Below are 20,464 nucleotides of genomic sequence, written 5' to 3' on the forward strand. Positions count from 1 at the left end.
CGGTCATGCGGCTGCCCAAGAAAATGCCCGACGGATTTATGGGTAGTTTTTTTTTTTTTTTTAAAGTACACTTTAAAAGGTCTATTTGATTTCTGTTCTCCTGGGAAAAGTGACGGGCATAAGGTATGTTTAACTAATTTTCAATGTCGAGTCGAAGAAAGAAACATTTTTAAAAATTACATAAATATTCTTCAGGCGCCAGTTGGGGACTTCTTATACGTCGCGCGCCCGCCGGAAGGTCCCTGCCTTTAGAGCTAATGGCGGACACCGGTGGGTTGAAGCTGGCGGTGGATTAGGCCTTGAAAGAACTCAGCATCTGTCGGATATCTACGCCATCCTTCCTGCTGCAGGGTAAAGAAGAAGGCTCCCAAGTTTCTCGGGCCTGGGGAGGCAGAGAGCGGTCATGTAGGAGGGTTGGCCGGGCTTCTGGCCGGGTTTTGAAGCAGCCTAGGCCCGTAAGGTCCAGGCCAGGGAAGGAGGTGGAAGGGATTGCTTGGGTATGAAAACGGCTTTCAGGAGTCGTCTCCCACTTCCGTCTCCAAGGTGGGAACGAAGCTTGGATCAAAGTAAGACTTACAGAAATTGCCTGGCTTTTAGGCCCGGGGGTGGGTGAGAGGAGGGGTTAAGATGGACGTAAACGACACGCCAACTGTAAGGTGGGAAGACTCAGTGTGTTGAAAGCGTAAATAACGGAAACAGTTTTTGGTCCCAAGACCCTCTTTTGAATTCGTGTTTTGGTACTTAGGCAACTGTTTCCTTCGCTGATTTTCAATTTTGTCATTTGCAAAGCGGGGGACACTGGTATCTATTCTGAAGATCTTGTGAAGTTTGAATGCAGTGATGTTCCCTTGGCACAGGAAGAAGGGATGGAGGCTAGGGAATGGATGGAAAGGAGCTTTTTGCTGTGCTTTTAAAGAATTGTGAACCATGTGTGTGTGTAACCTATGCAAATACAAGAACGTGCAGAGCTGCTTAGTTTCTTTTTCTTTTCTTTTCTTTTCTTTTTTTTTAGCTGCTTAGTTTCTTGACAGTAAAGGCACACCGTTTCTTAATGGTACAGATCCCAAAGATTTTTACCACTTGTTAATGATCTCAGGCAGGTGATTTGATTTCTTAACCTCAATTTCTTCATCTCTGTAATTACTATAATGAGTTATTTGTAGTTAGTATAGCTGTAGTTAGTATAACTCATTAGTATGATGAGTTATTTGTAGGGATTAGAGGCAGAGTATACAGCCTAGTGCATGGCATGCAGAATGCTCTCTGGTTATAAATAACGTTATTCGTCAATAAGCCTTACTGTATGGGTTCTGCCCTTCAGCCAGAAGTTCCTGTGCGGAAATGTCTGTTAAAGTAAGTCTCCCAGCTGATATTTTTGTGCTTTTATGTGCTCTTAGCTTGTTTTGACTCCTTGTAACTGCGGCCTGATTGTGAAGTTGTGAGTATCTCAGTGTTGCTGCCATCATGTTCCTATACAACTTGACCTTGCAGCGAGCCACAGGCATCAGCTTTGCCATTCATGGCAACTTCTCTGGTAAGATATCCAGTTAACTTTCTTTCTGAATTTAACTTTTTTTAAAAAAAGATTTTATTTATTTATTTGACAGACAGGGATTACAAGTAGGCAGACAGGCAGGCAGTGGGGGGCTGGAGGGAAGCAGGGCTCCCTGTTGAGCAGAGAGCACGATTCGGGGCTCAATCCCAGGACCCTGGGATCATGACCTAAGCTGAAGGTAGACGCTTTAATCCACTGAGCCACCCCAGCACCCCTGAATTTAACATTTTTGACATTAGTTTCATGCTTCAAATTCCTTTATCAAGTTCAAACATTTTCCCTGAAATAACAAAAAAAATTTTCTGAATTATGGACAACATTTATGTAACGCTTTATAGTCTCCAAAGCTGTTTGAAGTACTTGATCTTACCTGATCCTGAGAGGGCCTTTGGGAAGTAAGGTGACCTGATAAATGGTGGCCATGAGCAAATGAGAATGGATTGGGGTTTATAAGAGTCAGATATCTGATAGGCGAGGAGGATGTTTAGGCATTAGATAGTGAAGACCTGTACTAGAAAAGTGGGGACAGATAGAACAGCCTAGATGGTAGAGAAAATAACAGTAACATTGATAGCAGATTAGTTGGGACTAGAGAGGGAATTTGGGAAGAGGGAATTTAGTTATTTTAAACATTTCATTTAAAAGTTGATGACAACATGGGGCGCCTGGGTGGCTCAGTTGGTTGTGCGACTGCCTTCAGCTTGGGTCGTGATCCTGGAGTCCTGGAATCGAGTCCCACATCGGGCTCCCGGCTTGGAAGGGGGTCGACTTCTCCCTCTGACCTTCTCCCCTTTAATGCTCTCTCTCTCTCTCAAGTAAATAAATTAAAAAATATTTAAAAAAAAAAAAAAGTTGATGACAACACATCCAAGTGGAATTGTGTAGTGGGCAGGGAGAGATGGGGACAAATTGGCTGTTAATGCATTTGAAAATGTCATTAATGGTTGTGAAAGCAAGTGAATTTTCCCAGGACTGAGTTTATTTATTTATTTATTTTAAAGTATATTTTTTTAAAAAAAGATTTTATTTATTTATTTGATACAGAGAGAGACAGAGAGGGAACAGGCAGGGGGAGTGGGAGAGGGAGAAACAGGCTTCCTGCTGAGCACAGAGTCTGGTGTGGGGCTCAATCCCAGGACTCTGGGATCATGACCTGAGCTGAAGGTGGGTGCTTAACGACTTAGCCACCCAGGTGCCCCCTAGGACAGAGTTTAGAAATAAATGGTATATATTAGATAGCAGCTTTAAAAGTTGTTTGAGATAATCCATCAAACTGCACAGATAAAAATATGATTTTCTAGTATAATAGCTTTCAAGATGAGCTAAAAAGAGCCTTTGGAAATACTTAATTCTATGAAGCTAAACGTATGTTAATAATGATTTGTAGACGACTCCCAGTTATGCAGATTGATGGCAAATTTTAGAAAAATAAAAAGGGTTTTTTAAAAGTACCTGTTGAGCATTTTTTTAAAAGATTTTATTTATTTGTGAGAGAGAGTGTGTGCGCATGCATGCATGGACACACGCAGGAGGAGGGACAGAGAGAGGAAGCCTGAGGTGGGGCTCCATCCTAGGACCCTGGGATCATGACCTGAGCCAAAGGCAGATGCTTAAGTGACTGAGCTACCCAGGTGTCCCTATGTGACTTTTTTTTTTTTTTTTTAAGATTTTATTTATTTTACAGAGTGAGAGAGGGAACACAAGCCCGGGGGAGCTAAGAGGGAGAAGCAGGCTCCTTGCTGAGCAGGGAGCCCAATGTAGGGATGGATCCTAGGATGCTGGGATCATGACCTGAGCTGAAGGCAGACGCTTAATGTCTTGAGCCACCCAGGTGCCCCTGTGTGACCATTTTGTAAAAGTTTTTCTTTGATATCACTTTTGTTAAGTCCTATCAATTCTAGGGATGAAATAGAATTAAAAAAATACCCCAACTTAATTATATTTATCTTGAGTGGCATTTGACCCAATCAGTTTGCTTTTTGGACTAATTCTGATTATTCATGATCTTTATTGTTTTGGTGATCTAGGAACCAAACAGCAGGAAATTGTTGTTTCCCGTGGGAAGATACTGGAGCTGCTTCGCCCTGACCCCAACACTGGCAAAGTACACACTCTGCTAACTGTGGAAGTATTTGGTGTTATCCGGTCACTCATGGCCTTTAGGCTGACTGGTGGCACCAAAGACTACATTGTGGTTGGCAGTGACTCGGGTCGGATTGTTATCTTGGAATACCAGCCATCTAAGAATATGTTTGAGAAAATTCACCAAGAAACCTTTGGCAAGAGTGGATGCCGCCGCATTGTTCCTGGCCAGTTCTTAGCTGTGGATCCCAAAGGGCGCGCTGTTATGATTAGTGAGTGACTTGATCTATTAAGTGTATCTTTGAGACTTCATAGATTCTCAGTTTGGGGTAATAGTGCTGTGCTTTTGGCAGTGTGCCTGTAAGTTCATTACCTGGGTAAAGTTTGGATCACATTTGGATTAATGCCATGGTTTAAAGTTGCTTTTCCTTTTAAAACAATGACAATAGTCTTAACACACCTTTTTTATTTCCTTTCTGGTTGAATTAGATGTTTTTCCCATTTCTGTGTAGCAGAAAGCCTACAATGAAATGATTGTACATAATTAGGCAGTGAATATGGTTGCTTTCATCAGCCTGAAGTGATGATTCACATTCATGTCTCTTCTCTGATATATATCTTGAAGAAACTTCTGTGTATCTGATCAGGCCTCCAGAAGGCAACTGGTTTTTTTTTTTTTTTTTTTTTTAAAACATTTTATTTATTTATTTATTTGAGAGAGAGTGAGACAGTGAGAGAGAGCATGAGCAAGGAGAAGGTCAGAGGGAGAAGCAGACTCCCGGTGGAGCTGGGAGCCTGATGTGGGACTTGATCCCGGGACTCCAGGATCATGACCTGAGCTGAAGGCAGTCGCCCAACCAACTGAGCCACCCAGGCGCCCCAGAAGGCAACTGTTTTAACAAGTCATGAAATCATTAGATTTAATTCAGAGAATAAAGCTGGCAAATTTAGGAATTAATGTTTTGTTTCCCATTATCATTAAATATAGGGCACGCTGAAAAGTTTTCTTGAAGAATTAGTGGGATATTAAGATCCCTATTAAGAAGGAAGGGAGTAAAATTCTATTGTCTATTTTACTGATAGTAAAATCCTAATTAATACACTTGTGGAGTTAATGTTGGCAATTAATAATTTTAAAGAAACAATTGTGATGCGAGTCTGGCTGTTATAAGCCCTTCTTTACATTTTCTGGAAATTTTATTTGTTTTGTCTCTTTTATCTGTAGGTGCCATTGAAAAACAGAAATTGGTATATATCTTAAACAGAGATGCTGCAGCCCGGCTTACCATTTCATCTCCCCTAGAGGCCCACAAAGCGAACACTTTAGTATATCATGTGGTTGGAGTAGATGTGGGATTTGAAAATCCAATGTTTGCTTGTCTCGAAATGGATTATGAGGTAATGGGGACTCATTGACTCCCTGCTCTCTTCCTCTCTCCCCCTTCTTCCTTCTCCCCCTCCCCACACACGATGGTTTCTTTGATTGACCTCAGTGCTTTCCTGATTGTTTCTTCATTGTGTTGTCTTACAGTTATTTTGCTAACAAATCTTTCTGTTTTCCAAGTGTCTTATCGGGAGTCTTTGGAATGTTTCACAGCTTAACTTTAACTATATATAGCACCTTACTCTGATTCGAACAATCTCCCTATAAAAATGGTATTTTGGGGGGAAGAGCTGTCTGAAAAAGGAGGTGAAACTGTATGTGGAACTTTTTTTTCAGGGAGGTGGTGAAGGGTGGGGCATACTATTCTTTGCCTTGAATGGAAGGCTGTAGCCTTCATTAGAGGGAACCTTGATCCCCAAAACAGAAGACCCAGGTTTGTGTTCCAGCTCTGCTATTACTTAGTAGTGTGAACTTTGGTAAACTGTTGGGACCTTTGCTTCCCCACTCATGAGATGGAGGGATCCTAATGCTGTGTTTGTGCCATTGTCCTTCTTTATAGGAAGCAGACAATGATCCAACAGGGGAAGCAGCGGCTAATACTCAGCAGACTCTTACCTTCTATGAATTAGACCTTGGTTTAAATCATGTGGTCCGAAAATACAGTGAACCTTTGGAGGAACATGGCAACTTTCTTATTACAGGTATTTTTTTTTTAAGTTTTTTTTTTTTATTTATTTGAGAGAGAGAGGGAGAGAGCAAGAGCAGAGGTGGGGAGAGGGAGAAGCAGACTCCCCACTGAGCAGGGAGCCCAATGTGGGTCTGGATCCCAGAACGCCAGGATCATGACCTGAATTAAAGGCAGAGGCTTAACTGACAGAGGCACCCAGATGCCTTTACAGGTACTTTATTCTCAGAACTATTCTGTACCTTTTTGCTTGGCTCATTTTATACGCAAACCTAGGAGAGTTTACTTAATAGGGTTTGGAAACTACAATCCATTTGTGGTAAATCTAAGTACCTTGCTTGTGTTTTGGTGAAGTTAGAAGTTCATGGAGTGGCTGACTCTTATCTGCTAATGGGGGCAGGGAAGAAAGGATGGGGAGAGCATGCAGCTTGGAACATTGACTACTGTTGGGTGCTCCGATATTTTTACTGTAGACCATCTTTCACTGTCATTAAGAAAACTAAAACCTAATTCTTTGAAAAGACAAATGAAATGGATAAATCAACAAGATAAAATGGTATGTATGTCCATGAATTTAAAAACTTAGGTAAAATGGAAATATTTTTGAAGGCAGTTCCCAAAATTGACCCTATAAGAAATTAAGAACCTGAATAGACCAGCATCCATTAAAGAAATTGCAGCAGTAGTCAGAAATACTCCCCAAAAGATTTAAGGTCTAGAATTTTTAGGGATCTTAAATTTCTCCAGAGATAAGGGGAAAAAAAACTATTGTACTACTTTATGACCCTAATTAAGTATCAAAATTGGGAAGGGTTAGTAACAAAAATCTATATATGTTGGTTATGGTTATAAATACCCAAACCTAAGGTCTTAGAATATTGAAGTCTGCTTTAAATGCGTCAGAGCTAAGTAAGATTTTTATAGGTGTTCAGAGATGTTTACGATTTGAAAGTCAGTAACCAGGGTGCCTGATGGGCTCAGTCAGTGGAGTATGTGACTCTTGATCTTGGGGATGTTAAATTCCAGTCCCACGTTGAACTGAGAGATTACTTAGAAAATGAAACCTTGAAAAAGAAAATCAGTATCAGTTTCATTTATTATATTAAAGGACTAAATGGGACATGTATATTTGTGGTCCTGTAAGTTTCTTCCCCACTGTCTTGGGGGAGCCAGTGGTCCAGTCCCTTTTATGTTGAGTCATTTGCACTTGAATTGATGTCTAAAGTGAAATATGCCCTCTTGGGGGAAGATTTTGGAGAATAAGATAGCACTTGTCTTTGAGCATTAAATCTTAAAGAGGCCATGTATTAAACAGAAGAACCTTGGACAATAGATTACACATCTCATTATTTGCTGTAACGTTACCATATGTTTTGCTGTCAGGTCTTCACTTGTTCACCAATTTTTTTTTTTTAAGATTTTATTTATTTATTTGACAGATCGCAAGTAGGCAGAGAAGCAGGCAGAGGGGGGGGGAGGCAGGCTCCCTGCTGAGCAGAGAGCCTGATGCGAGGCTCCATCCCAGGACCCTGAGATCATGACCCGAGCTGAATGCAGAGGCTCAACCCACTGAACCACCCAGGTGCCCTGTTCACCAATTTTTTATTGAGCCTCTACAGTCAGTATGTGCAGAGTCAGTCTCCTGGGTGAAGAATTATATGTGGTGTCTCCTTTAATGAAGGGTTGAGTCTGGTGATGAATATGTCCAAGTAACAAAAAAAATTGCCAGAGAATGTATTAAATGCCATGACAGGGTAGAGGAGAGGTCTCTAACCCAGGGAAAGAAAGGAAAATGTTAGAGAAATCTTTCTGGAGAAGAGCTCTATGCTGAGACTGGAGGACTAGTTATTTAGGTATTGGGTGGGGGTTGGAGGAAGGAGTTTCTGTTGTGGACAAGGAGAGCAAGATGCGCAAAGGCCCATGTGCATAGAAAGAACATTGTTCGTTCAAAGAACTTTCGGAAGCTCATGGATTAATAGAACTAAAGGGCTGTGCTGGGAAGGTAGCTACTGAAGGATTTTATTTAACTTATTTTTTGTTGATGTGACTGAAGGATTTTAAGCAGGGAATAATCTGTTAAAGATGAATATTTTGGGGGCACCTGGGTGGCTCAGTGGGTTAAAAGCCTCTGCCTTCGGCTCAGGTCATGATCTCAGGGTCCTGGGATCGAGCCCCACATCCGGCTCTCCGCTCAGCGGGAAGCCTGCTTCTCTTCCTTTCTCTCTCTGTCTGCCTCTCTACTTACTTGTGATCTATGTCTGTTAAATAAATAAATAAATCTTTAAAAAAAAAGTTGAATATTTTGGAAACATCACTTTCTTACATTTTGGCTAATTAAGTGGAGGATAAGAATGTAAGCCAGATTGGGAAGCTGTTTTACCAACCCAGGGGATTGGCAGCATGAGCACTGCTAAGAAGGTAGACTCAGTAGAGTTGTGAGGGGACAGAGACTTGAAGAGGGACACCCAGGTTTCTGGTTTGACTGATAGTGGTGTTCTCTGAGATGGAGGACCCAGGAGGTCGAATAGATTTGGGAAGGAACTTGAGTTTGTTTATGAATACAGTGTATTTTTAAGCTGCTTGTGGAGTATCCTTGTAAAAGTGTCCAGTGCACAGTTGGGATATAGGGCTAAAGATGAGAACTGAGTTTTGACTCAGCTAGAAATTTTAGATGCGACATCATCTACCTGTACAGGCTAAGACTACCCGAACTGCACTCCATCCTTGTCTTATGCTAGTATTAGGGAAAAGAAACACTGAATATTTCTTAGTCTCAGGCACTCACACCTTCATCCAGGTTGTGCTGAAGGAGAGAAGGAACTGAAAGCTAAATCGTAAATCATATTACATTATATCATTGCTAAGTTCTGTGGGTTTTTTTTGTAGTTCCCGGAGGGTCAGATGGTCCAAGTGGAGTGTTAATCTGCTCTGAAAACTATATCACCTACAAGAACTTCGGTGACCAACCAGATATCCGCTGTCCAATTCCCAGGAGACGGGTAAAAATCTTTGCCCTAAGAAAAGATACTGGTGTTTGTGAAGTTAATTTATTTTTTGTAATTACAGCATAGCCTCTTAGTTTATTTGTTGTGAGGTTTTAGTTTCTTCATAAATGTTGTTTGTAATAAAACTTTCTTTTTTTTAAGGATTTTATTTATATGACAGAGAGATCACAAGTAGAGAGGCAGGCGGGGGGGGGCGGGGTGTGAAGCAGACTCCCTGCTGAGCAGAGAGCCCAGTGGAATTAGAGAGTCCAGTGCCCGGCTCAATCCCAGGACCCTGAGATCATGACCCGAGCCAAAGGCAGAGGCTTAACCCACTGAGCCACCCAGGCGCCCCGGTGAAGCTGGTATTTTAGTGAAAGCAAAACAAATTTTTTGAGAAAAGGAATTAAAAACATGGTTTCCATTTCAGAAGAATCTGTGGATGATCATTTTGAAATTCCTGAGTTTCTAGTTTGAAGAAGCCAGACATATTTATTGGAGATAGATTGTTTTCTACTGTTTTGTCTTTTTTGCAACCATTCCAATGTACAGGAAATTTTAAAGAATAGAAAAATGAATTCCTGTTTGTCTTTTATATACCAAAAAAGATGCACCAATTTAATGTTTTACTGCATTTGGATTTTGTTCCTTTTTTTCAAAGACTTAATTTGTCAGGGGCCCGGGGGAGACAGCACACAAGCAGAGGGGAGCTGCAGGCAGACGAAGAAGCAGGCTCACTGCTCATCGCAGCTGAGCAAGAAGCCCGATGTGGAACTTGATCCCAGGGCTCCGGGATCATGACCTGAGCTGAAGGCAGATGCTTAACTGACTGAGCCACCCAAGCATCCCTTGGGTTGTTTTCTTTGATATACTCTCCTAAGATGTAGCTCCTAAAAAGAACTTTTCCTACTGTGTAACCACACTACCAATATCATGCGCAAGAAATACACTGTTTTGTGTAACACAGTTATCTTACGTGTAGTTCATATACCAATTTCTCTCATTGTCCTCCTCAAAAGTACCCTTTTACCTACTTTTACTGCCCTTTTAGAATATTTTGTCTCACCTTTGTTTGCTTTTGGTCTTTTATTGACTTTTTTTTTTGAGGGAGGGCTAATTTTCTTGAAGTTTGTCCCATCATATTTTTCCATATGGTTGTATCCATGTTAATATTTTTTGGTAGAATCATTACAGAAGGAGTGGCACATTTCCAATTCTATCACATTAGGGGTACAGAATGTTGGTTTGACTTGGTGATGATAAATTGTTAAGGTAGTGTCTGCCTGTGCTGCTTAATTGTGAGGGTACCTTTTCCTTTTTGTAATTGGTGTGGAAGCAGGTGGTGAATTTTGAGGTGGTAAATATTCTTTTCCCTAATATCTTTTCACACAGTGCGTTTCCCCTCAGTTCAGTTACTACCTTGGTGGTTAAAAGTGGTGTTTTATCAATTTTAATCTTAACAATGTATGTGGAAATTATTAAGGATATGCAAAGTAGAATATAATGAACTGTATATCCAGCTTCAGCTAATCCTGTTTAATGTCTGCTTCCTCGGTCTTTCCTTTCACCCCTCATTTTATATTTTTTTAATATTAACTTATAGGTCCTGGGGTTGAATCTTGTAGGTCTTACTTAGTTGATCTAATATATGATATCCAGATACGAGTCCATGAATTTTAGGAAATCTGAGAAGAAATCTCTCAAGTTAAATTCTTGGTAAGGGGTGGGAAGTTCAGTTTGGCTCATCAGACATTTACTGAGCACCTACCTAACTGTTGTGCATCGTACTTGGTTTTGGGAGTATAAAAACCTATAAAACATGTTTTGCCCTCAAAGAACAAAGTCAGTGGGAGAAATAACAAAATGTTGGAAACATTTAAAAAAAAAACCCAGCCAGGATTATAGTCAAAGAGTTGCCTTGTAGGAGTTAAGGAAGATGATGTGGAACAAGGCTAATGAAGGATAGTTTGGATGGTAGTGTCATGGACGTGTAAGACTTTTCTTCATAGTCTGAAATGATGGCTCTTTAAATTTCATATCTTTGACATTTTTCTCTGAAGAAAGTTTTTTTCTTACTCATTGGATCAGAATGTAGAGTGAAATTGTGGCTTTTTTTTTTTTTAAAGATTCTATTTACTTATTAGGGAGAGTGCATGCACAAGCAGGCAGAGTGGCAGGCAGAGGGAAAGGGAGAAGCAGGCTCCCTGCTGAGCAGAAAGCCTGACTGGCAGAAAGCCAGTCCCAGGACCCTGAGATCATGAGCTATGCTGAAGGGAGTTGCTTAACCAACTGAGCCACCCAGGTGCCCTCTGGCTATTTTTTTATACACAGGCTTTGTCACATAGTTATAGTAAACAAGAATTTTGGCTACTGCATTTTATATTTTGGCGAACAGGCTTCTCTGGGTCAAAACTTAAAAAGGACTGTGGGGTTATTTCTAGGCCTTGGGTGGGTGACCTGTATGATCCCTATTGGTAAGGTGCTGCATTCCCTAAATAAGAAGTACTCATTTCTAAGTTGTTGATTCTATATTTGACTTTGCTAGAATGACCTGGATGATCCTGAAAGAGGAATGATTTTTGTCTGCTCTGCCACCCATAAGACCAAATCGATGTTCTTCTTTTTGGCCCAAACTGAGCAGGGAGATATCTTCAAGATCACTTTGGAGACAGATGAAGATATGGTAAGCAGACTGTGGATGGAGAGGGAAAAAAAAACATGAAGAAACACTTTTGTTAGGGTAGTCTGGTTGATAAAATGTCCTATGGTATTCTAGTTTTGATATATTTAATCTTGATTCAAAAACCGGTACTTAGGTGTACATTTAGGGTTTACAGAGTGGTTTTATAAACCATCTTTTCTTCAAAACTACTCTGAGATAGGACAGTTAATACTTTACAAGTCAATAAAATGGAAATAATACCTTAAAAAGTGGTTGTCTAAGGTGTTAAAGCTTTTTATATGTGCAACTAGTATAGAAATGTAGGTTTTCTGTGGTTAACAGATTCTTGGTCTGGTAGTCTCGTGTTTAAGACTGAGTAATGCCACTTCTAGTGAGTAGCAAGAAAAGCTCTTGATGTCTACTGAAAACTGGTAATACACATGATCACTGTTTTCATCCTGTGGAGGAGCTCTGTGAACAACTGAGCAATTTTTTAGATACCTGTTTAGCTCAGGAGTTGGCAAATTTTTTTGTAAAGGCCCAGTAATAAACATTTTCAGCTTTTATGGGCAATATACTCTGCCTCAACTATACAACTCTGCCATTATGGCACAGAAGCAGCTATAGGAAGTACATAAACAAATTAGGCTGGTCTTGGGTTTTAGTTTGGTAACCCTGGGTTTAGATACTGAGGACAATATTTTATTTGTTATTCTGCTTCTGCTGTCTTACAATACTGGGCTACCTTCTGTGACCTAGCTTCACTTGCCTACATGGTAGAATCTTTTTCTTCCCCCCCCCTTCCAGGTTACTGAGATCCGGCTCAAGTATTTCGATACTGTGCCCGTTGCTGCTGCCATGTGTGTGCTTAAAACAGGCTTCCTTTTTGTAGCATCAGAATTTGGAAACCAGTGAGTAATCCTTTTTATTACCCTAGTTTACCCTTGTTATTATAAAAGTTGGCAGGAGGGAGATGTGGTTCTAAGGCCGAAGAGTTTTCCAAAAGAATGTTCTAGTTTCTTCAAAGGTTTTGCCCTCCTTTCCCCTTCACATTGTTTTTCTTGGTTATTTATTCTACTTCAGTGACTTTAGTCACTATCTTCAGGTAACTGCAAAAGTAGCTTCAGAAGGGATCTTTCCTGAGCTGCTTGCTGGACATTTTATTGAATATTTGTGAAACTACTTTATGTTCTACGAAGGCTTCACTTGTACAAATCTGAGGTTGAAGCTTGTGAGTACCCACAGCTGCCTGGCCACGTCACTCGCCTTCCCAGCCTCGGCTCTTCTGTTAGTGGCTAATGGATGAGTTCTAGCAACTTGAGTTTAACATCTCAATTTTTATGGACAAAAAACCACTTCCGTTTGAGTGCTAACTTCTCTTTTTACTTCCTTATCCCTTTTTTTATAGGGCTGGTCTAAACGACTTCACTAGTTTTCTTACTACGTTTCATTGTCTTTTCCTGTAAAACTCGTTAAGCAGCTAAGACAACCTTGGTGAAATCCTTTCCCTTATCCCTGTGTTAAAATCTTCGATGACTTTTTATTACCAAATGGATAAAGTCTGAACTCTAGCCTTGAATTTAAGAACAATATCTAAGTCTCCAAATTACTCAGTGACTTGGTCTTGCTTTTTATTTTTAGTTTAGGTCTTGCCAGTATTTGCTGAAGTCTCTGCAGTCACTTAACTGATGCTGTTTCCTCGTGATCCAAATGAAGTCATGTCTAGGATTCTAGAATTCTATCCCATTTCTGCCTTTCTCCAACTGTTTTTCCTTTCTTAGACATGCCTGTTACTCATCCTTACTGACTTTATCAGAATTTCATCCTACACTTACGAATTTAAACTCTGGCTGTGTTTGATTAACACAAAGATGCACCCGCGATATTCACTCTAGTGCTATTTGTGAACGCAGAGGTACAACCTAAATACCCCATCAGTATGGGGTATGGTCACAAGATACGCTGCCACTAAAAATGTTTTCTGTATACTAAATGCAGTGTATGGGTTTGTTTAGATCCTGATCTAAACAAATCAACTTTATAAAAATATTGAGACAGACAGGACACAGTCGGTTAAGCATCTGACTTGGTTTCAGCTCAGGTCATGATCTCAAGGTGATGAGTTTGAGCCCTGCACCAGGCTCCACACGCAGTGCGGAGTCTGCATAAGATTGTCTTCCCTGGGCATTTGGGTGGCTCAGTTGGTTAAATGTCTGCCTTTGGCTCAGGTCATGATCCCAGGGTCCTGTGATTGAGTCCTCCATTGGGCTCCCTCTCCCCTGCTTGTTCTTCCTCTCTCGCTTGCTCTCTCTTTGTCTCAAATAAAACCTAAAAAAAAAAAAAAGACACTCCCTCCATTTCCCTCCCCTGTGTGTGTGTAGGCTTTCTCAAATCTTTAAAAAGTGATAAAATATTGAGACAGTGGTAAAATTTGAATACTATTGGAAAATATCAAGAAATCAATATTATTTTGGAGAAATGGGAAATAAAATAAGACTGGTCATGGGTTGACCTTTGTTGAAGCTGAGCAATGGGCACATATGGGTTCATTAATTATTACTATTCTCTCTTATGTATGTGTTTAAAAATTTCCATAATAAATAGAAATTTTAAGTGAAAAATACTGATACGAAAAATATTTTAAGATACACTGCTTATTTAAAAAGTAACTTTTTTAGAATGATGCAGTTCTTTAAAATAAAATTACATACAAAAACTAGAAAATAAAAATACTGGAAGTAGATCCAGTGAAATGTTAATATGAGTATTCTGGGATACTGCTAGGATTATGGGTGAATTTTATTATTTGCTCTTTTACTCGTTTCCGAAAATTTCTGGTTTGAAATTTATCTCTTGGGGCAGAGAGTAGAAAGACTGAAGTATACAGGCAGGTACTTATCAGACTGGGATGGGTTTGAGCTTGTGAGATATAATCCATTGCTGCTGAACTGAAGCTGAAGTCTGGAGCACTTAAAACATGCTGATTTGGGTCCTCAGGAACAGGTACTGTGGGTATTAATCATAAAGCAACCTATTTATCAGACATTTAGCATTTAGTATTTACTATGTTCCAAGCACTGTTCTAAGTGCTGCAAATAACATAACATCAATGCATAACATTCTCAGTGAGACAGTGCCCTTACCTCATTTACACTTTAGGGAATTGGGTCACAGAGAATTTGTGGAAGAAATTTGATCAGACACCTAAGTCCCAGACCATCTGGTTCCAAAGTTCTGCTCTGAACCACAACACCGTAGTCACAGAAACTTAGAAGATTTAACCAACCTTCTCTCTGATGGGAGGTAGTGAGCCTAGCATCCTTTTGGTTATCTGGCAGTTAGTAGATACTGAAGGTATTTTTGTCAGGTGGACTCTATCATCTGTGTGTACACCTCTTGCCTCCATGAGGAATTTATACTAATTAACTTTTTATATGTGTATCTTATATTTTCAGTGCTTTTATACATTGTTGAAGGATAATCTATTTCCTTTTTTTGTAATTTAGCATAGAATCTGATGTGTTTACCAAAAGTGTTAAATGTTGAGGTTTATTTGGTAAATATTTCTTGAATAGCTATGTATTTCAGATGTTGATTTAGTCATTTTATTCTGCTTCTAAAAAGCTAAACTTAAAGTTGTTTAAAGTGCTGTATATTAAAGGTCCTGGTCTATTACTTAAGGGGTTAACATGACCAGTGATTTTTGGTGTTTCTTTTTTAAATTGAGCTTCCCAGAAGCTAAGTGCATACTCAGCTTATGATGGTATATTGTTCTAGATTATCTACTCTTAAAGTTCCTTTACATCTTTTTTTTTTTTTTTTTTTTTTTTTTTTTTTTTGTAAATCATTTCACTAAGTATTATTAGCCAGATTACAGACAGGAGAAGGACAGAATGATTTTGTTGCTTATTACCTTTGATATGTTTATGTTTTGTTTCGGGGAATGATACTGTAATGTCTGTATGGGGAGTGTTTTGGGGAATGATATGTGATATTTGCATGTTACTGCAAAGTGACACCAGTTCTTATTTTCTGTTAGACTTGGCCTGGTTTTGGTTAAAATAAGAAATGGTTGTAGATTTTGTTTGGATTTCATTTATGTCATTTTATTTTAGGGACTTAAGTGTCTGATCAAATTTCTTTCACAGATTTACAAATTTCACAAATTTCTCTGTGATGCAATTCCCTAAAGTGTAATTGGGATTTTTTTTTTTAAATTTTGTATATTCCATTTTATTTGACAAACACTGGTCTCACTAGGTTCCATGCATACGCAGTTCTACATACTCATTGCATTCTATGGGAAGGTACTATTTATTTTTATAAATTGATACAAGTGACGCACGTACAGATTAATAATATGTAGGTAGTTAAGAGGCAGAGCTGGGATTCAAACCAAGGTACTCTAGTGGAAGCCAGGTGCTTTTAAACACTGGTGCTAAGGTCCTTTACTGTACCAATCTGAAATCAGTAGTCTTTTTTTTTTTTTTTTTTTTTGAGTGATCTGTGCCTAACATGAGGCTTGAACTCAAAACTCTTGAGGTCAGGAGTTGCATCTTCTATTGATTGAGCCAGTCACATGCCCCCTGAATTCAGTAGTCTTCATTTTTTCATCCATTCTGTTCTAAGAAAGAAGACCCCACTTAGATAAACAGATTTGAAACTATCGACGCTGACTCAATAGTGCATGTTAGAATTTTGATTAGATCTTTGGAAAGTGCTTTCTGAGCATTGTGTTTATGGTAAACATAATCTTTAGGCAGAAGGTTTTTAATTAAATTTTTCTGTGCTTCTCCCCAGTTACTTATATCAAATTGCTCATCTCGGAGACGATGATGAAGAACCTGAGTTTTCATCTGCCATGCCTCTGGAAGAAGGAGACACATTCTTCTTCCAACCAAGACCACTCAAAAACCTTGTGCTGGTTGATGAATTGGACAGCCTGTCTCCCATTTTGTTTTGCCAGGTGTGGGTCTTTCCAGTCACTTCCACAATGAACAGTACCAGCCAGATGTTTTTGTATCTGAATAAGTTGAAAGTTTTAACTGCAGTTAAATTAAGATGTAGTCTAAGAATGAGGTTCATCAGCGTATCTGTGGAAATCGCCAGAGTGTAAAGGTGAAGCAGTTAAAGGTGAAAAGTGGAGAACTAAAAACCACTCCATCAGTCCTTAGACTTTTTTTTAATTCTGTAACTTGTGTTCAGTATAAAAATTCTAACCCATACAAAAGGTAAATGGTAAAATTCCTACTCCCAATCTTATTTTCAACTTTCTATTCACTGAGGATGCTGCTATTAACAACTTGTGTTTGCTTACAGGCATTTTCATTGGATCTGTCAGTGCACGTGTGTATTTGTGTGTGTTATATGTTTCTTTTTTTTCTTTTTATTATTTTTTAGAGAGAGAGTGTGTGGGGGGTTGGGTGAGGGGAGAGGGAGAGAGAATCTCTTACAGGCTCCAGGCCCAGCACAGAGCTCTCTGATGCAGAGCTTGATCTCAAGATCTGGAGACCATGTTCTGAAACCCAACAGTCTGACCCTTAACCCACTGAGCCAGCCAGGTGCCTCACCCCTTTCTTTTTAATGTAAATTGGCTCGTGTACTTCATGGTGTTCTGGAATTGATCTTTTAGCACTTAATAGTTGTGAATATTTATAGTCAAGGAACACCTCTATCTTATTTTAACACACCATTTCTTAAAATTCTCCAGAGACATTGCGATCAGTCAGGAACAGCTTTTTTTTTTTTTTTTTTTTTTTTTAAGATTTTATTTAGTTATTTATTTGACAGACAGAGATCACAAGTAGGCAGAGAGGCAGGCAGAGAGAGAGAGAGAGGAGGAAGCCGGCTCCCCGCTGAGCAGAGAGCCGGATGTAGGGCTCGATCCCAGAACCCTGGCATCATGACCTGAGCCGAAGGCAGAGGCTTTAACCCACTGCGCCACCCAGGCGCCCCCAAATTAACCATTCTTGACATTAACTGCTTTTGTTCTTTCTTTTTGAGAAATTAGCCCTGAGGCAGTAGAAAATACTAAGTAATTCCTAAATAGATTGTTAGTGGTTTTCCCCCCCTTCCATTGGAATTTGAAGAAATAATGGTGTAGTTTGTAGATAAAGGATAAAATTAAGAGAAAGTTCAGGTATCTGTAGCGGGGCTGAGTATTTTTTTGTGCCATGGTGTCTTTACTAGCCTGGTGAGGCAACTGGATTTCTTCTCTGAATAATGTTTTCATATTTATTTATTTTTAAAGATTTTATTTATTTAGAGAGAAAGCACGTTCATGTGTGCGCGCACATGTGAGCAGGGGAGGGGGCAAAGGGAGAGAGAGACTTTCAAGCCAACTCTGCACAGTTTGGAGTCTGATGTGGGGCTCAGTCTTATAAACCCTGAGATCATGACCTGAGCAAAATCAGGAGTCAGCCTGAACCACCCAGGCGCTCCTTTTGTTTTTTTTTTTTTAAGCTGTTATGTCTGAATAATATTTTTAAATGCATGTAGTAATAAACATAAATCAAGATAACAAAGTATTTTTTCAGTTATGAAAAAGTAATGTGCTTCTTTATCAAGGCTTTGTTTAAATAAGAAGATGGTGCATTTGAAATAGGTGAGTTAATTTTTTTAAGGAAGAGATCATTGTGAAGGCTGTATGCACTCAACACACGTTTGTCCGTGTTACAGTAAGCCGTATTGTCTTACAGTTACGAATTTTCACTTGAACTGACCTGTTTGACAAAACTATAGTACAAATGATTGGACTCATTATTGACCAAAAAATGTACTGAAAAGCAGCTAGATGTCTGGGATACCAACATAACACATGTCTTCCCCATTTGGTGCCTGAACAGTCAGGTGTAGTTACCCAGTGGTTAGTCAGTTACATTGTAGGAGTATCTCTTGATAAGGCAACTTTGATAATGTGTAGTCTAGCAGATCTGTTGAATGTAATTTTGAAGTAGTGATGAGAAGAATAATTGGAGGTATATAAATTTTAATGTTATATGAGTAAAAGTCATTTTTATTGGTAATAGTCACTGATACTGTAATAATATTGTAGTTTATATTTTTAGTTGAAAGGAAATACTAAATTTCAGTTCAAGGTTCGATAACACTCATTTTACTCTCTGTAAAAAAAATAATTTGCTAACTGAAAAACTGATACAAGCCTTTTTTTGTTAGTAAAGTTTGTTGCTTCAAACTGGTTTGCTTTTTGGAACACGAGGGTTTTCCCCATAACACTACACGGCTTGTAGCCAATATATAATCTTAGTAAACTAACAAGTACTTTGTCCCCCGAGAAAATCAGGTTTAGTTTTGAAAACTTGGTACAAGTAGACTTTTTTTTTGCCTTTTTCTCGTTCAGATAGCTGATCTGGCCAATGAAGACACACCACAGCTCTATGTGGCCTGTGGTAGGGGACCGCGATCATCTCTGAGAGTCTTAAGGCATGGACTTGAGGTAAGTGGGCATTTTTATTTAGATCATCTGCAGGGTTTGGAGAGAAGCATTGAAAAAGCAGCTATGGCTTTATTCTGATGAGATAAGTGATTAATGTTTCTGTGAAAGAAGAAATGTTTTTCTTTCTCCTCTTTTTCTGTAACGAAGTTTAAATTTCCTAATCTTTATCTTGTTAGTACAAGAGACACATTTTTAAAAATTGGCGAATGGGGTTGAAAGGGGGGGAAATAACCCCTACTGGCTCCACATTCACCAGCTAAAACATGGAGAAATCTGCATGGAGCATTTTATTCTATTTTCTTCTAATCTTGGTCTGTATTCAAAGTTTTTAGGTATTTATGTGTTTTTAACTATATTAATACTGTATATTTTATTTTATTAAGTTTATTTTTTATGTTGTATTCTTTTTAATGTTTTTTTTAAGATTTTATTTATTTGACAGGCAGAGATCACGAGTAGGCAGAGAGGCAGGCAGAGAGAGGAGGGGAAGCAGGCTCCCCGCTGAGCAGAGAGCCTGATGCAGGGCTCGATCCCACGACCCTGGGATCATGACCTGAGCTGAAGGCAGAGGCATTAACCCACTGAGCCACCCAGGCGCCCCTAATGTTTCTGTAATACTCCACTGTAGTGGATAGATCAGAATTTATTTAATTCTTTATTGCTGGATCTTTTAGGTGACATGGACACTCAAATCCCACATCCTCTTGGTTCTAGAGTTGATGGTTTTTTTTAGCAAGTTCCCTGGGGTTGATTCTGTTAAGAGCCAAGTAAAGCTTCTTATGGCCGTTTGCTTTAGAGTTGGGGGTTGGCACGCTCTAAGCTCTCAGTAACCCACTGCCTGTTTTTGTAAATTTTTATTGGAATACAGACAAGATGACTGACCTTGGTTTTGAATTCTGGCTCTACCACTTAGTAGCTATTACTAAGCTTTTGTTTCTTTTCTATAAAATGAGCTTAATAATAGTATCTGTTTTAAAGATTGTGTGAATTAAGTGAGAGAATGTGTAAGAAGCACTTAGCTCAAAGTCTGGCATAGAGTATCTTTAATTTATGCTAGCTATTAATACTGCTGTTTCAGGGTATTTGAAAATTTTTTGGCTCTGCCAAAATACTCATCAGGCTAGTAAATTTTTAATGACTTAAATCCAATATATACTAACAGTTTTTTTTTTTAAGATTTTATTTATTTATTTGACAGACAGAGATCACAAGTAGACAGAGAGGCAGGCAGAGAGAGAGAGAGGGAAGCAGGCTCCCTGATGAGCAGAGAGCCCGATGCGGGACTCGATCCCAGGACCCTGAGATCATGACCTGAGCCGAAGGCAGCGGCTTAACCCACTGAGCCACCCAGGCGCCCCTATACTAACAGTTTTTGATTGCTCATCAGATACCATCCAGCATTTGACAAAAGCTAAATTCTCCACCAGAAGTGCATATGTGCATTAACAGAAAATTTTGTGTACAGTGTAAGAGATAAAGGATCCGGTTAAGAATTGTTGTTTTTGAGTCTTCCACCGCCTCCCACTTTTTTCCAGGTCTATAAAAGATCTCTGTTACACAGAAAAACATTTTGAAATTGTTAAAACATTACTTTGCTCCTCCATATTTATTTGTTGAACCTTGTTATTAAGCCAGATTATGGTCTCTTTTGAGCAG

General features: G+C 39.3%; 1 protein-coding gene and 2 non-coding genes across 3 annotated transcripts in view; all 3 read left to right on the top strand.

The window, feature by feature from the left end:
- Positions 1–226: 226 nt before the first annotated feature.
- Positions 227–20,464, top strand: part of SF3B3 (splicing factor 3b subunit 3) — a 43,397-nt gene continuing 23,159 nt past the window's right edge. Inside the window, exons 1-10 of the mRNA XM_032853976.1 lie at positions 227–351; positions 1,398–1,534; positions 3,583–3,909; positions 4,863–5,035; positions 5,581–5,722; positions 8,593–8,705; positions 11,236–11,373; positions 12,160–12,263; positions 16,153–16,318; positions 18,713–18,808. Coding sequence (XP_032709867.1) covers positions 1,465–1,534; positions 3,583–3,909; positions 4,863–5,035; positions 5,581–5,722; positions 8,593–8,705; positions 11,236–11,373; positions 12,160–12,263; positions 16,153–16,318; positions 18,713–18,808 — 1,329 coding nt within the window. The 5' untranslated portion in view covers positions 227–351; positions 1,398–1,464. The remainder of the gene's footprint in view (positions 352–1,397; positions 1,535–3,582; positions 3,910–4,862; positions 5,036–5,580; positions 5,723–8,592; positions 8,706–11,235; positions 11,374–12,159; positions 12,264–16,152; positions 16,319–18,712; positions 18,809–20,464) is intronic.
- On the top strand, positions 4,209–4,288 carry LOC116866019. Its single transcript, XR_004382314.1, has one exon. It is a non-coding gene; the product is annotated as a small nucleolar RNA SNORD111 (small nucleolar RNA).
- LOC116866020 lies at positions 10,697–10,782 on the top strand. The gene has a single exon (XR_004382315.1). It is a non-coding gene; the product is annotated as a small nucleolar RNA SNORD111 (small nucleolar RNA).

Source organism: Lontra canadensis, unplaced genomic scaffold, assembly GCF_010015895.1.
Source record: "Lontra canadensis isolate GAN:19392208 unplaced genomic scaffold, GSC_riverotter_1.0 scaffold8, whole genome shotgun sequence".
NCBI classification, from domain to species: Eukaryota; Metazoa; Chordata; class Mammalia; order Carnivora; family Mustelidae; genus Lontra; species Lontra canadensis.